This window comes from Rhinolophus sinicus, chromosome 16 (genome assembly GCF_057876585.1).
Source record: "Rhinolophus sinicus isolate RSI-liver-muscle chromosome 16, RSI-T2T, whole genome shotgun sequence".
Classification (NCBI taxonomy): Eukaryota; Metazoa; Chordata; class Mammalia; order Chiroptera; family Rhinolophidae; genus Rhinolophus; species Rhinolophus sinicus.
In genome coordinates, this window is record NC_142516.1 from 192,233,353 (window position 1) to 192,250,273 (window position 16,921).

At 50.9% G+C, this 16,921-nt stretch overlaps 1 protein-coding gene across 12 annotated transcripts in view; it reads right to left on the reverse strand.

Annotated features, from left to right (window-relative positions):
• Window positions 1-16,921, reverse strand: part of ARHGEF10 (Rho guanine nucleotide exchange factor 10) — a 114,871-nt gene that overhangs the window by 29,472 nt on the left and 68,478 nt on the right. For 11 of the 12 annotated variants that reach the window (XR_012495418.2, XR_016019279.1, XM_019737575.3 and 8 more), the window contains 7 exons: window positions 15,441-15,518; window positions 15,029-15,208; window positions 13,430-13,546; window positions 11,614-11,706; window positions 9,588-9,758; window positions 7,470-7,615; window positions 4,876-5,057 (listed from right to left, as the gene is read on the reverse strand). Coding sequence is in view for 10 of the 12 variants with exons in the window: in XM_019737575.3 (XP_019593134.3) it covers window positions 4,876-5,057; window positions 7,470-7,615; window positions 9,588-9,758; window positions 11,614-11,706; window positions 13,430-13,546; window positions 15,029-15,208; window positions 15,441-15,518 (967 nt within the window). In the remaining 2 variants the exon portion in view is untranslated. The remainder of the gene's footprint in view (window positions 1-4,875; window positions 5,058-7,469; window positions 7,616-9,587; window positions 9,759-11,613; window positions 11,707-13,429; window positions 13,547-15,028; window positions 15,209-15,440; window positions 15,519-16,921) is intronic. The other variant, XM_074329274.2, reaches the window with a different exon arrangement.

Consider the following 16,921-nt stretch of genomic DNA (forward strand, 5'->3'; position numbering starts at 1 on the left):
AACCAGGCTGATTGTGTACTCGCAACAGGGCACCTTCCCTGTGACAGAGAAGTACAGCCACGCTTGACTCCCATTGTTGTTTTGAGGGATTAAGTAACTAACCAGAAAGTAATGACAAAGTAGCAGTACTGGCATTCGCACATGGCACTGAGATTCAGCCTGTACTCTCGTTTCTGGAGACAGTAAGAGCTGCTCCTTGGGAAGCGCTTGAGATGGGTGATGTTTCTCAGTCACCATCTTCTGCAACCGGGCTCGCTGGCAGGTCCCCTGTGGTCCACTGAAGGTCCCTGCAGAGCAGGAGCTGTGTGACAGGCCCCTCACATCCTCTCCGGCTCCTGCAAGCTCGATCCTGGCAGCCTGAAGTGCCAAGACGTCCAGGTGTGGAGACTGAATTGCGGTTATAAAGCTCCTGCTGAGAACACCGCACAGAGTGACCCCATTTCTGGCAGTAGGGTCACTTCTCTTCTCTCACAGGGAGGGGCATGTCACTAAGAAGCAATAGGCAGCCCCCAGAGTGTGCCAGACCAACGCGCTGGAGGACAGGGACGTGTCTCTGAGTCTTTCTCTTCCTAACACCAGCCCCAATTCAGGAAGTTGGGGCAATCTTTAAATCACCCCAGAAAAATGCACAAAATTTTGCAAAATAATTGCAGGGGTCTGGAAACTTAAACCAACCCATGGAATGCCGGGGGACCATGATACCAGCTTTCACGCCCTTGCACTAGAGAGAAAACTTAATGCCCATAAAATGTCACAACTCAAGGAGACGAATGCTGCAGAGCAAATGAACGTTCCACGCGTGCCTCTCCCACGCGCAGCTCCCACCGGGGCCCTTGCCAGCGGCCACACGTCCCCTCCAGGAGGCACCGGTAACTAGGCAGTGCACCCACACTCTCTCCCACACTGAATAACAGACCCAGCTTTCCAATACTGAATTTCAGAACAGTCATTCAGAGAGCACAAACGTCACGTGGATATCAACTGAGAACAAGAATTATAACTCAGTTTCTCAAAATAATTTAGGGATGACAAGGGCAAGAGCTGCAGAAGGAACAAAAGCACTGAGGGTAAATCTGAGTCATTCCATAACAATTGGGGATGTCTGCACAGCCCAGCCACACTCGTGGGACACGGCTCATCGATGGGACACGGCTTCTTCTGCATAAACCATGAGGGACTCACTGGCTGCAGGCTGGTGCCAACGATATCAATATCATGGATTGATGCCCCACAGACCGACTCATGATGTCCCTAACAGCAGACTGTCCCTCTCCTGGGTGACTGGGGACAGGCCACGAGAACCCCTGCCCCAGGGTTAATACGCCACTGGCCTGTATCAGCGGTAGCACCCACCCTTTCACCAGAGGCCCCAAGTTCTAATGTGAGGTCCGTCTTTCAACTCAAACAGAACTTTTAACTTGTTAAGGAAAGGGTTTAATCCAGAAGGCATTTTAAGGACAATTTACTCTAAAGCCCTCCTTTCATAGCTCGGAGTTAAAACTAAGCCCACTTTATGGACGGGAACTGAGGCCCACACACTAAGCTGGGGAGCCAAGGGGACTTGTGGCCCCACGGCCCTGACTGCAGCCAGTGCTGGGGACCCCCCATCAGCCTCCTGCTGCAGACTCAGTGCCCAGGGCCTCCTGGCCCTCGGCAGGTGGGGCCTCTTGGCCCTTCCAAGGTAACAGGCCACCGTGCACTTGAAATGGGCGACTGGACACTATGGGCAAAAGATAATGAACAAATAAAGCTTAAAAAGTGACGCATCCAACACAACTGAGACGCCTAAAGGAGAGTTTCAGCAGCCCTGAATCCCAGGATGGTGGTGGCTCGTCCCTGGACATCTGTGCTGAGGACACCACGGCCCATGTGGAAAGCTGCATCCAAACAGTGCCGGTCAGACAGTCTAGCACCTGTCAGTGACACAGATCCGTTACTGGGAGGACAGGCACGTTAGTTCTCACCAAGGAGCGGCATCTCCTACACACTATCAACTTCACTCTGCTCTCCAGTCCAGAGGCAGACAGCTTACTAAGTCACGAGCAATTCCTTTGTTTTCTTTCTCCAACCCCTGGCTTTGTCCCCTGGTGTCACCAGAGGAATAGAAGGGTCATCAGGTGGAGATGGAATGAGGGCCCGTCTCTAAAGCAGCTTCTCGGATGGGAAGCCTAATGCAGACACTCAGATGCTCTCAGTCCTTCCCTCAGAGGCAGCACTGTCACCAACTAGAGCCAGTGCCGAGTGTCCGCTGTCCTGGAGATCCCAGGAGAGCCCAGGGGCCCCCTCTGGTTACACTCCTGTGGATGGGGCTGGACCCATGAGCAGAGCTGGAGGGACAGTCACGGCTCTGACGGTTCTAGTCACTGAACAGCCTGCCACATCCTGGACACATGTGCTCCCTCCTCTGCTTCCAGAGGGGGTGCCAGGTGTGGCTGGCTGCTCAGTAACTATCAGCTGAATGAATGAATGAGGGAACAAATGAACCTCCACTCTCCATCTATTGAAATCCCAGTCCTTTAAAGCCTAACTTAAAAGGCATCGTCTGTGAAAACCTTTCTCCTTTCGAGTTCCCAGAGCGCCCGCCATGCGCCCAGTAGGGAGCGCGTCCCATCATGCAGTTTGCGTGTCAGACGCCTGCCTCCCACGTGAGTGGCCTTGGGTGCAGTCTGAGCTCACGCGTTTGGGGGTTTATGAGAATGCGTGCTCGCTTCAGCACAGGCCTTCGGGAAACAGGCAGGTGGGAAGACACAGTTTGATTAAATGTGATGGTGACTGGTGACTCCATTCCTTCCCTCATTCACTCAGAAAATGTTTACTGAGCTGCTGCGGCACGTCCGGCTCTAGGTGGAAATCATACCACTGGCAGGACCAGCAGGAGGGAGCGAACGACTTGCAGGGGAATCCCTCATGCACTGGTTAAGTTAGCAGTATTCTTATTTCCTAAAGTAAACTCGTTACAATAACAGCTCACTGAGCCACAGCACTCCGCCACCAACCTCCACCAAAGGCAACGACAGACGAAGATCAGACATGTTATGCCTAAGGTGTGGTTCCACCCAGAGGACGAAGCAGAACAAATCTCTATTGATGGCAGAACAAGCTGCACTGAACTCCCTGTTCAGGGCAGTGCAGAGACGCTCCTGACAGACTGCCCTCTGAGCCTACGTCCTTGCTCTGTCAAGAGATACGATTGAACAAAATCACGGCAAGTCTGCAAAGCACAATCATGTCTGTAAATATTTCCCAAAGTCTCCTTAACTTACAATATGACAACCAAGTTCTTCTTATTCAGAATGAAGAAAGAGATTTACTCTCCAAGGTGACACATTTCTCTTAATTAGCAATGAGAACTACAGAGCTCCCCGCACTAAGCTGATGGAAAGCTGCAGCAACGTTTAGGGTGCAAATGCAGTAGCAATCTTTTTCCAGATTCTTCCTTCCATAAAACATTTTTAAAATCGAGTCATCCTGTTTTAGCCTTTTAACATTGCTCGCTGACTGCAGTCTTGCTCTGAGTTGGCTCGGTGTGAGTCACACATAAAAAGGTGAAGAAGACGGTGCCGTGGCACAGCCTCCGCTTCCTGGGTCAAAGCATCATCAGCGATTTGAACACGAGGATGGACTCTGACTCACAGATACACTTAAGATTGCCACCATCACAACATACACAGATACACATATTTTTCATTCACAAAATCTAGACATAAATATGATGTGCAATCGATACTGCCAAATAATTTAAGTGCATTTTTAAGAACTTTGAACCCACATACAAGTTGACCTCATAAAATTCCAATGACGTGGGTCAATCTGGAAAGCCCTTGTTCTTTCCCTCCTTTCTGCGCCCGGCCCCTGCCCGCCCCACTTTTGAATTCTGTAACAGTTCGGCATTTTGATTATCAGTTGAGACTGTGCACATTGCTTTAAGTAGCAGTATGATTAGAAGTCAGCCAGTCCAGAGTAAGAGTTACCATGCGCCAGGGATCAGGGAACCAGGCAGATTACCAAACGGAGTGACAAGTAACATCCTGGGAATAGGAGACCCTTTATTGAGACCCAATATTCGTGTCAGGCTTCTGTGAATCTGAGTGAATGTGTGTGTCCAGTGAGGAAAGTTAGAGCTTTTAAAAGGTATCAGAAAAAATGATGTGAAAGATTAATTACTGCCTATTTATATTTATTACTAAAATTTAATAGACAGGCTCACTTTCCGTATGAAAAGGTCCACTGCCAAGTTCCCCTCACTGCATGTCATGTGCTCCACAACACAGGGCAGAGGCCAGAGAGCGAACACACCTTAGCCAGGCTCATTTGGGTTAAAAAAGAAACCGAGGAGGAGAAAGTAATGACTACTACGCTAAGTTCCAAATCTGAAGATCCAAATCTGAAGACCGTTTGGAAACAATAGGCATAAACATGCAACTGTTGGAGCATCTGCGAAGCATTTTGACACCTTTCTCTCATTTTGCCTCGTGAAATTCAGAGCCAAGGGCCCCTCCATGGGGGGGAGGTGGTGCTGAAGCAGAGGGGGAGGGGCGAGGAGCTGGTCTGGCGCAGAGCTGACCTGGGGCCCCATCCACATGCCAGGACCTCCTGAGCGCCAATTCAGTGCTCACGCAGGAGGGGCCCAGTCCTCATGACTCGTGGCAAACACAGAACAGAAACCAAACGTCCCATGTGCAGGAGTGCTTGGTCTTGAGTCCAAAGGATGCTCGCCCACGGGGACACATCCCAAGGTCCTCGTTCACCCACCAACATAAAACGCACACTCCAACAGTTGCCACTTTAACGGGTCTTCTTAACAGTGTCAGAGGCTAGTTCTGTCCCAGAGCACACCAGCCCCCTCTGTAAACACTTGAGTGACGTGTCACTTACGTGGCTTCACACCAGCCACCACGGCCAGGCTCCCGGGGGGGTGTGGCACGGCACCTCGGCTGAGCTCGCTTCCACCCACGCTCCGGCCGTACTCAATCACCTCCACATGTCCCAGGGGGACGCTCCACTTCAGCAGGTACCTTTGGCTGGTCGGTGTGAGGGCACTGCTGTCATGTGAGGTGCTAAAACAAAAACCGGCAGGTTTTTACTTTGTGAACAATGACACAGGGACCCTCTCTGTCCCGGAGATGTCCCCAGAGGAATGCCTGCATGGCCGTGTCACAGTGCTCTGACGTGCTCACCTGTAGTTACCATTGGCTGCATGAGGAGGCCCCCAATTAGATGACAGGGCGGAGGCTCCTAGTCTAACCCAGAGAACACAGGACACATGACATACCTCCTGAAAGCCCAAAGGAGCCAGCTGGCTGCTTCCTGGTGGCCATCTGAGCCACGATGCTCAAGTGTTCTGGCAAATACGTTAACGGGGCAAATCTACGTGGGCACAGTTATGCCAACTGTGTGATGTGGGGTAACACTGACATGCCCTCTCACTTGGTACAGTATAACCATTTTAATAAGATTAAATCAGGTCATTAAACGCCATGATTAAAATACTTAGTATGTGGAAATGAAATGGAAAAAAATCCCATGACCCATACAGATTATGTTCTTCTGTTTTCACACCTGGAACAAAAATGCAGAGAAACACAAAACACACTTGTACAGCCGGGCAGGCCGGGCGGGCAGAGAACACCAGAGCAGACACCTGTGTTCCGGCGCCTGCACAGGAAAGCCTGCCCTTGCAGAAGCACAGCCAGTGAGAATCACATTTTGCTTTTCTTCACGTGTGTGTGTGCGTGCGTGCATGCACATGTGTGTGTGTGCGTGTGCGCATGCACGTGCACGTGTGTACGTGCATGTGTGTGCACGTGTGTGCATGCGCGCGTGTGTGCGTGTGCGCGTGCGTGCGTGTGCACGCGTGTGTATGTGCACATGTGTGTGCGTGTGTGCACGTGTGCATTGTGTGTGCGTGTGCATGTGTGTGCACAGTCCAGGTGCAGGGAGCAACGCCCAACGTGCCAACTGCCAGCCTTTAAACCGAAGCCCTTGACTTACTGGGAGCCCATTCACACCCACGCCACCCAACCTCCCTGATGTCAGAGGGTCCTGCTTCCATTTCCACTTCGGTCCCATGGGAAGCGGAAAGGGGGAGGCACAAGCCACCCAGTGAGTAAGAAGCGAAACAGGGTGCATATGCTATGAATCGGAATGTGTGTTTAGAATGACAGATGCCCAGGGCCCTGCACCCAAGCCGCTGTTCCTCCTGTTTGACTTCAGACTCCTCAGTGCGATGGCGGCCGGGGTCTTGGTGTCCTTAGAGGCTGTACAAGTCCTTTTGCGTCCCGAGAAGGTGGCACTGCAATGGAGCGCCAAGATTCTCACCGCCAGCCACCTGCTGGCACTCTGAGGTCCCGGGAGGAGGAGCCGCAGTGTGTGGTGGCAGGTGAGTGAGGGCAACAGGCATGAAACTCTGCTCTGTGGTGGTATGCTGGGAAATGCTACCAGCCAGCTCTCACTGGAAGGAGAGGGCCCCGTTCTGTCATAGTGGCCACTCTCCACGGTGTCAATACCCCCAGCGCAGACAACTTCACACCGCCAACAGTTCACCACTGGCTTCCCGAACGCCGGGAATGGAACTGACTCTCACAGCCACTCTGAGCGGCTCAGGACCCCACTTCATATCGCACCACCCACATTCATTCAGTTGTATGTCAATTCCCTCATCTGAAGACCTTAAATGTTTTAAAATCCTCAACCAACGAGTGTCCTATGTACTGGAACAGTTCTGATGTAAAACGATGTTAAAGGAAAGAAGTATAAAGTGTCCTTACTCATTTCCTTGGTTTACACTGAATATGAATATACGCAATTTAATTATGTAAGAAAAACATTTATCAAAAATACATTTATAGAGGGGCAGCCGGATGGCTCAGTTGGTTAGAGTGTTAGCTCTCAACAACAAGGTTGCCGGTTCAATTCCCACATGGGATGGTGGGCTGTGCCCCCTGCAACTAAAGATTGAAAATGGCGACTGGACTTGGAGCTGAGCTGCGCCCTCCACAACACATTGAAGGACAATGACTTGGAGCTGATGGGCCCTGGAGAAACACACTCCCCAATATTCCCCAATATTCCCCAGTGGGAAAAAAAAAAAGAATAATGTGTTTTAAAGAAATAAATAAATACACTTATAGAGAAGCAGCTAAGGAAAAAGAACTTGACACAGATCAAAACAAGAACTGTGGATGGCTGAGGGGGGTTAGAAAAGAAACAACTTAGTTTCCAATTCCGGTGTCAGCCGTGCTTAAGGAGAATGTGCACCTACATGGCCCTAGTTTCTGCCGGCAGTGACTAGCAACCCCTTAGAAACACGCTGTCTGGTCCATCTGCGCTTCCCTGAGTCACAGGACTGGCTGTGCAAGCTCTGCACACAGACGCTCTTGGCGTGCGTGAGAATTAGCACATCACCACCTGTGTGTCCCACCAACCGCACGTGGGTCCACAGCTGTCTAGGGAATGAAATGGTTCCTTACCGGGCACCGACTGTGGCACACATCAGCACGTCATTTAACATGAAGAGCCGGCGTTCTTTGGTTTTCGTAACTTCTCCTCTGTCATTGTAAACGGTCTCTATCATATCGTCAGATCGAATGAGGTATCGGTTTCCACTGCTGAGAAGCTGAATATGCAAAGTCACACTTGACACAGTTACCACAATCGAGTTTATCAAAGAAAGAAAAAGGATGAGAAAGAAGTCTTGCAAAACAAACAAACAACAACAACAAAACGAGTGTATACAGCAACAAAATTTTACGGACTGTTTTCTTTAAAGAGGGCCCACATGTTCCCAATCAGGCTTCACATATGTACTAAAGCTTAGAAAGTGGCTTTTTTACTAAATGTTTTACAGACAGGGTTCCAGTTATTCTAAACAATGAAAAGAATCTATTCCCCTGTGAACACACCTCTAAGCTAAGAGATACCAATTCCACAAATGAGGGCTTAATTTATTGTCACCTGTCACTCACATATTCCTTCTCCGTAAATGACGCCTCTGGATAAACACTCCATTCCTTCCTCTCATTCTATGGCTGAGCAAACCATTCTGCCACTTGTAACACTGTATCAACCCGGAGTGTTTACAATTGAAAGTGATATTTTGTAACGCCACTTTCCCACAGAATTGCACAATGAAGTCAACACCTCCTCTTCTTAGGGTGCCAACAAAATACTCGTGGTTCTCTGGATAGGTGCTTTGTGTTAATTCGCCAAATGACCCGACCACGTAGAAGTCACTTATTGTAACAAGTGGGCCGCGGGAAAACCCAGAACCCTCAGCCCAGATGAGCTCCGCTGCCTTCCGGTTCTAACCTCCACCTTCCCTGACACGCTCACAGAAGGGCGCTGCTATGTGCATGCACGCGGGCGGGCAGTAAGGACCCGACCACTCTCTGCACTGCACGGGCGTAAAATACTCAAGTGCCACAGGGAAGCCGATTTTAAATGGTAACTACCACTTAATGTCATTTTCTGCTGAGAAAAATTTGTATGTAAATCACTTGCAGAATCAGAAAAAAAGCCTGCGCTTAAAATGTATTACAGTAGGGCTGGCCCGGTGGCCGAGGTCGCCGGTTCGATTCCCACATGGGCCAGTGAGCTGTGCCCTCTACAGCTAAGATTGTGAACAACAGGTCTCCCTGGATCTGGGCTGCTGTGAGCAGCCATAGGTCAATGTGGGCTGCTGCTGGCTGTTGTGTGTTGCCATGAGCAGCTGCCAGCATGAGTGGTCAGCAGTCAGCGAGAGCTGCCGTGAGCCGCTGTGAGTGGCCGACTGACTGCCTCAGCGGGGGGGAGCGCAAGGCCCATAACACCAGCATGGGCCAGGGAGCTGTGTCCTACACAACTAGACTGAGAAACAATGGCTTGAACCAGAGTGGGGGGGAGGCGGAAGAAGGGAAAAAATAAAAATAAAATGAAATTAAAATAAAAAAATGTATCACAGTAAAGTTCTTATATTTCAATTAGTGAATGTCACTATAGGGTAGGAAATTAACCCTACTGACAAAAACAAAAGGTGATTAGGGAGCAGGGATATTACATATCATGTAATTATTTACTGCAGCTCATACAACTGAAGCCCTCCTGAGGACCAGGGAATCAGACGGTAAAGCTTACCCAAAGTCAGACCACTGTCGCAGCAAAAGACTGTAAACAGACAGCTGAAACACAGCTTTGCAAAGGACCTACTTTCATCTTGCATCATGCATCACTTTTCACAATAAATACTACATGCCCATGCACGGACAAGTACAAATAAAAACATATGCATTTTATGCTTTAACTGTGATTATCTAAAATGAAACACCGCATTTCAAAAGCAAAACTCACTAAAAGAGTTCTCTAAACCTTTCTGTGGTCCTGGGCCCATGTGCGGACCTCATGAATCTGTGAAGAAACAAAGCCACAGACTCTGAAGCTCACAGTCCCAGTGGTGACCGCCTGAGGCTCTCCATCAGCTCCCAGTTAAGAACCAGGGCCAAGGGAATCATCCCAAAAGCTCCAAGGGTTAGTAATAAATGGCTGAAATAATCACAGCACATTAGTAAAAGCCAAAGTAATTTCAGAATGGAGTTGAAGAAATCTCTGTCAACCTTGTTCAGGTATCTCTCATTTATGGCTTTTGCTATTTGTTTCATTTCGCAGCGCTGGTCAGCGTCTCTTTTCCTTTCATTTAACTTGTCTGCTAATGTCTCGAGCTCCGTCAGCGCCATCTGAAGGGGCAGCCTGTCTGGGTGTCCTCGGGACGTGTTCTTCAACATGTCCTTTCGGAGAAACGAGGCAAAAGGGACACGTGACTGCAGATATGGGGAAGTAGGCAGTTACCACCCACAAACTTCCAACGCCCACAACCGCATCCCCCACAAGCTGGCAACTGAAAGCTGACATGACATCAGCTACTTCTGGGAAGGATAATAAACTAAGTGAATCATGACGTGGCTGATTTTGCAAAAACAAAATTAACTCAGTACGTGGCACTATTCATGGAAAACACAGCACTTCCAGGAAAGAACACCACAAACACAACAATTTCTGTGTTCTTGCCAGTCAGCTCTTGGAGGAGACTGGTGACCCATGACAACTAAAGCACCGACTAACAGTTTGCAAAAACAGCCTGCATCTGCTGTTACAGGCGTGGTTCCTAAGGCTATTCTGCCCTCGCTGTCGCCCATGTGATGACTCCTCCCTGCACCCTATGGTTTGCCTTTCTGAGACCCCAGTGTAAAGAACTAACTGTCTAATTGGTTTCCTGACCTCTCCCTTCCTCACCACCCTACGACCTCCACATGACACCTCCCTAGAAACTGACAGTGTCTTCACATATTAAGAGCTCAGTAAACACTTCTCAACTGAAGAAATAAAACACATTTTCTGGATATTTTGATTTTGGAAAAATAACAGCTTTTGTTATTAATATTCTAATACAAGTGAACATACATTGGAAGATATATGTGAATAGAAAGAATTTTAAAAATGACTATAAGCCTATGCACACAAATAGCCAATATTAACACTTTAATGTGTGTCCTCGTTCATATTTTTATGACAACCCTTATTTAATAAGTACTTTTCACACAGATTTGGTCAGTTATAAAAGGCACAAAAATCTCAGGGCCGGGGACCTGGCAGTATTTCCCAAGCGCCAGTCCCCGCTGGATGATGTCACTATTACGCTTCAGTTGATTTTAATCCGCTGGCACAAGCGCAGCCGTCTGACCTGAGCAGAGGCAGCTGAGCCATCGCGAGGCCAGGAGTGGCTCCCTGACAGACGCCCTGCCATTCACTGACGTGAGGGCAGACTGGAGGTGGCCACGTGCGTGTGGGCAGCCTGACAGCCTGGCCAACAGGAGGGCAGTCTTCCTGACGTGATCTCCTATCTGCACCCAAAACCAGCTTTGCTGTTCAAATCGGCAAATGGAGCCGAGAGCTGTTTGTCTAAACCAGCAGGTCCGAAGGGCAATCTCTTCCTCAGGGTGCCCCCTCCTGTCAGCAGATGACTAACTTAGGGACTGGCACGGCTGGTTTGGGGCCTGCCCCGGCCCTGTGGACCAGGACCCAGCCCAGCCGGAAAGGAGCCGATGTCTGTCTGCCTGGTGCCCCGAGGCCAGCCAGCTCCCCAGTGCCAAGAGCTGCTGTGCAGTTAAAACCCAGACTTTTTAACTCGGTCTTTGTCCCCAGTCGAGGCCCAGAGCCCCTGAAACCCTAGGAATTTCTGAGTGACAGGGGTAAAGCAGCACTTGCCGTTATACACGACAGACGCCTCCAACCACACCTGAGTCCATGCTCATGATGGGCCCTAAACGGCTTCAGGGTGGGGCTGGTAGCCAGAGGAACCAACCAGCTATTAGAACCAACCAGCCAGCACTTCCAGCCCAGCCCCGACTTCCCACTTCCAACAGCCCCACCCACTACTTGCGACTGGCGCTGACGTGGGGTTGTCCCGTGGGACGAGCCCTGACCCAGAACCTTTCCCGGGAGTGAGTGTCACAACAGAAGCAAACCGCAGGACCCAGGCCGGCGGAGGTCCCATGCACCCCGCCCCACACAGAGGAGAGGCAGTGCCGGCTCCAAAGGGCCTGCATGACATGGAAGACAGGGCCCACGGAGACGAGCTGGTACCTGGAGCAGCAGGATGAACTGAGGAAACCTCTGGATGGGAGTCATCATCAGGCTGTAGAGGGTGACGCGGTCGGGGCTGGACTCCTGGGTCTGCTGTGGGGACAGTCAGGCGGCTCCGCGTCAGGGCACAGGCCCCGCCCTGACTACAGGGCTGCCCACTCCCCTGCCAGGTCTCCGGGGACACTCCTGGGGACCTGCACCCTGACAGGCCCTGGGGCACCTTTCATCCTGACTGGCTTCGGAATCCTTCCTGCACCTCCTGTCACCTCACACACACCTCCTGGCACCTGGCCCCCAGCGGTCGGGGCTGGTTTTGGAAGCAGAATGTTGGGTTGTTTTTCTCCCACATGTTAAGAGCCACCGCTGATCACCTTACAGGTGAATTTTACTCCTCTAAGGACTGATTTAGTTTCTGAGATTCTACAACCACACGAAACGTGCAGTCGCCAAGAGGAGCTCACAGAATCCCAAGTTCAGTCGCAGGCCCTTCAGGCAGCCACTGCTCGTCCTGTGTGTGGGCCAAACCCCACATCAGGCTTAGCTCTGGGTAGGACAGCGTGGGGGTCCAGGCTGTCCCAGGGTCTGTGCTCTGGCCGAGCTGCCCCAGGAGAGGCTCCCACAGGAGTTCTGGCCGAGGGCTCCTCTCCCTGCCATGGGGCCACCTCACCTGTCGCCCTGACTGGCCACTGAGCTCGGAGGTGCTCCAGCCGGCTGGCCAGCCACACAGTGGGGCAGGCGCTACAGCCATGGGGTTGCGTGTGGCCGGCAAAGCCCAGCCTAGCCCAGCTGGAGCATCTGTGCCCCCAGACACCAGGTCCCTGGGTGGTGGTGACATGGGGTGGGGCAGGCCTTCCACCCCAGGCTGCCCGTCAGGCACTGAGCTGACGAGTGAGGGCTGTGATGCCCTCTGTGCTGACATGTCAGCAAGACCGTACAATCCTCAGAACAAGTGAGTGTTCAAATCATCCCGTGTTTTCTTCCCCAAGAGAAAGCAGTATAAGAGGACGGCAGCTCTCCCCAGCGGCGGCTGGTGCGTGTCCTAGAAACCCTAACTGACCCCGCTGTGTTCCTGCAGCGTGGCGGGGGTAGAGGGCATTTTTCAGCTCAAATACACATAAAACATAGTTGGCGAGAAAAACCCTTGACCTCCCTGCGTTCAGTGGCTGAAGGGAGCAGCAATTCCCACGTAGCTGGAACAGTCTGGCTCAGGGTCTCACCACACCAATGGGGCTTGGGGCCGGCGGTGGCCACGGGTCGAGGGGAGCTTTAACCTGGCTCAGTGTGTGGTGGGCTCTTTTGTCCCACTCACACCCCAGCCTGTGACAGGGCTGCCCTGCTGCTGTGAAATGTCACACGTGCACACGCATGAGGGGACTGTGCACGACTTCAGAGTCAAGCGTCCTTGGGGAGGGGCCTCCCCACCCGTCAGACCCTCTGGGCTGCTCCAAGGATCGGCTCACAGTGTTGACTCGGACACCACACACGTCAGCACACATCCCCAGGGCTGCTCCTGAGTCCCAGTGTCACGGTAAAGAACAGGAAGCAAAAGGCAGCATCCTCGGGACCTGAACCCCACTTCCTGACGGCCCCTGCAGCCATCACATGCATTTAAAGAGCTGCAAAAGCTTTTGAAAGCTATGCTGCCGCTGCAAACTAGCTGTGCGTCTGGCACGGGGGCCCCGAGGAGCTCAGCCTCGTGATGGACGACGTCCTGACCTGGAGGCAAGGCCAGCTAACGTTTCACTGTGAAGCACTTGACACGGAACCTGTTATCAGAGGGTGTCGAAACGCAACATGGGGAAAAGCCCCTGCTTACCTTCAGAAATTCCAGAAACGCGGGCTTCGTAGCGCATGTTTTCTTGAGGATCGCCACAGCCGTGCTGAAGTTGTTCACGTACTCACTGTACGCGTCCAGCACCATGGACTTGGAAAACTGGAATCGGGAGAAGGTGGGGAACATAAACCTCGCAGTGTGCACAGGCTGCCTCTCCAGTCAGAACAAAACACCTGGAGACCCAGCCCCTGCGATACCCGTCAGACGAGCATGACCGTGATGCAATGTGCAAACACACCTGCCGGGCCCTGTTTCAAAGGCGGTGTGACTGTTCGGCTGACCCAGGCACTTAGAGGCATCCTGGTTCCAAACCGTGGCAGGCTGGGTCTCCATCAGGAAACGTCCCTGACTACACACATCCTTCTTTAAACTCCTGCGGGTCCTCTCCTGTGGGTCCCACCTCCAGGAAAGACTGTCATGCAGCTCAGGGCACAGAAGTCCCGGCCCTGACAGCAGGCGTTCGCCACTCCCTGCGGGAAGGTGGCCCCCACCCTGCGTGTCCCGGCTGCGGGGGGGTTGCCAGGTAGGCTCACTGTCCTGTGCTCCCAGAAACACACAGTCCCCAAGAGGCACAAACGTGAGCCTCACTCTGTGTGGTTCGTAACGATCCACACATCCTCCAGGATGGAAGCACGACACACAGGTGGACAGCTGGTGTGAGCGTCACTTAGAGAAGGGTGCTGCCATCTAATAACCGTAACAATAATAAATCGGCAGAAAATGCAGTAACCACGTAAATGCCCAATATTTATTTTCAGTTTGTCACCAAGACCCCTGAAGGGGATTATGCAAACATTTTAGTGAGAACTTTGTTTCCAGGTTATTTCAAAGCATCCTGTAACTTACACACATATAAGTTATACAGGAAAAAGGCGAAGGTTTCATGTATGATTATTATAGCATTCACGTAAGTATATGAACACCGAAAACCTGCAAGCCTACATAGCCCTTTGACAGCATTATTGTCTTAAATCAATCAGAGAATCCATTGTGTTTTATGCATAATTTCCGATATCTCAGTGGGAAACTGAGCAACACACATTACGTGTGATTCACAAATGGACCAAAAATAAAATGGTTTCCAGGCAGCTAACCTAAACGGCTCCCATACCAGGAGTGGAAAAACGGCTGCTGCCTTAGCCTGGCTCCCTCTCGACCCAGTCACAGCACAAGTCTGAGAAACAGGCAGGCATTTCCCCACAGGGTGTCCCATTGTCCCCAGGGGGGAGAGACCTCACGCCCAAGGGCTTAACCGGGACAACATCCCAGCGTGCTTCCCGAGCAAGCCCGCCCCACACAGACGCCTGAGCACACTGCCTGTTCCTGTGCCCAGAACTCCGTGCAGTGGCAGCTGCACATTTCAGATCCCCTCCCCCCGACCTCTGCCATTCCTCTGGTCTTCCCAGCAGCGCCCACTGTCCGCTTCCCTTGCAAATGCTCACGACCGAGCATCCTGGTGCGGCAGCTGGCTGGTGGTGCAGGATGGCAGCGTGGCTCGCTCCTCGGACACTAACGTCCTGTGAAACACCAACCCGGATCGGAAGGGCATACTGCAGCCCGCGGGCACGCTGGCCCACTCACCGAGGCCACGAAGACGTCTCCGATCATCTCCACAGAGTCCCACTCGGCCACGCGGCTGGCCAGCGCGATCTGGAACATGCAGTGACACTGTAGGACCTCCTTGACGCGGCGGAACACCACCCTCAGCTTCCGGTCGCTCAGAACCTTGGGCTCCATCTCGGACAGCGGCCTCTCGTATTGCTAAGAGACAGACACACGCAGGCTTTCATCAAGACCAAAGAATGTGGAGAAACGTCCTTACATAAGTTATACTTATGTTAAAACACATCCTGACTCAGTCTTTCAATTCTTCCGAGCATTCTACACATTTGAGTATTTCATGGTCCACATATAATGCCTACATGTAACAAAAATATCTATGCAAAAACGTTACGAGAATATGCATATGAGCTGTACTGTGACATCTGGGTACCTCCAAAATCCTTGTGAGGGCCTCTACGTACTTCTTCTCACTGTCGACAATCGAACCCAGAATATACCTTCTTACAACCTGTTGGAATTTGAAAATACAATGACAGGAAATTACTTCATACAGATAAACTGTACTTCTACTACTTGAGGCTTGTTGATAAACAAGGTTTTTGGGTTTCGTTTTCAAAATAGTAAGTAGACGAAACCCCTGAAGGCCTCTAAACTATTTTAAACAGTGTTAACTCACTAGCACTATAGGAACAAAACATACCTCACCCATTGGAACAATTATAATTTTTTAACCTCAACTTATAAGTCGTAACTACTGCAAGTAAAATCACAGCACTAACAAGTTCACTCACACATGCAACGTGTGAACTGCACTGCCAACTGTCATGGATGTGCCCCACACAAAGTACATGTTTCCTGTGTAAATTAAGGGTTAAAAAAACAGCCCTGGTAACTCAAAGAATGCTACTGGCAACACTTACATAATAAAATCATTATTCCAAAGTTATAAGGGAAAAAAAAGCTTTTGGAAGGTGGAGGAAAGGATTTTTTTGGCAAAAATTCACCTTTGAGCACAGTCAGCCAATGACTAATGGAATTTCGAGGTGCAAAAAGTCCTGTGCAATCTGACAGGCCTGCCTGCCAAACACTAGCGTGTGTTTGGTTTTCATCACTGAAGTGCACACAAGTACAGATCTCTGGCTATAAGATGCCTGAGCTTCAAGGCCAATGACGGTACTTGGCATTTTCATCGAGCCTAGACACATTCTGGCAAGTTATTTGTGCCAATAAATGGAAAACAGGGCAGAAAGTTACAATACGGCTGCTTCTGACACACACACACACACACACACACACACACACAGCCCGGGATCACACACACACACACACGCACACACACAGAGCCCGGGACCCCCCCCCCCCAACACACACACACACAGAGCCCGGGCCCTCCTACCCACCCCCAGCTCAATGTGCTCTATTTACAGAGACCACAGCGCCACCTGGTGGGCAGGGACGGATTCTTCCCAAAGCAAAGGCATCCAGGTAACCAGCAGGACAACTAGGCCTACGAAGCCCTACTGACAAGGGAGTTCTCTTCTTTACAAAAAGGACGAGTCAGTTCACAAAACTGAGACAAAGTCAACCTTTCTGGATACTTAATAAAGAAAGTGATATGTTTTCTTTATGCACAGCTGTGTCTGAGATTGAAATATAAGCACACAAGGCTTGAAACTTCAGCCAGGGACCCTCAGCCAAAGCCCAGCCACATGGCCCTGTGTCACCTTGGCTTGCGAGTTAGACCCCGGGACCAAGTCACTCCCCAAACCGGCAGAGGGTCAGACCTAGGTCAGCCTCTCCCCAAATCTAGACCCCCAGACACTACTTCAAGTCTGCAGTCAGAATATTTGGGATCTTATTAGGAAGCATATTCATTTTTTAAAAGTGCTGAGATGATACTGATATATCTGA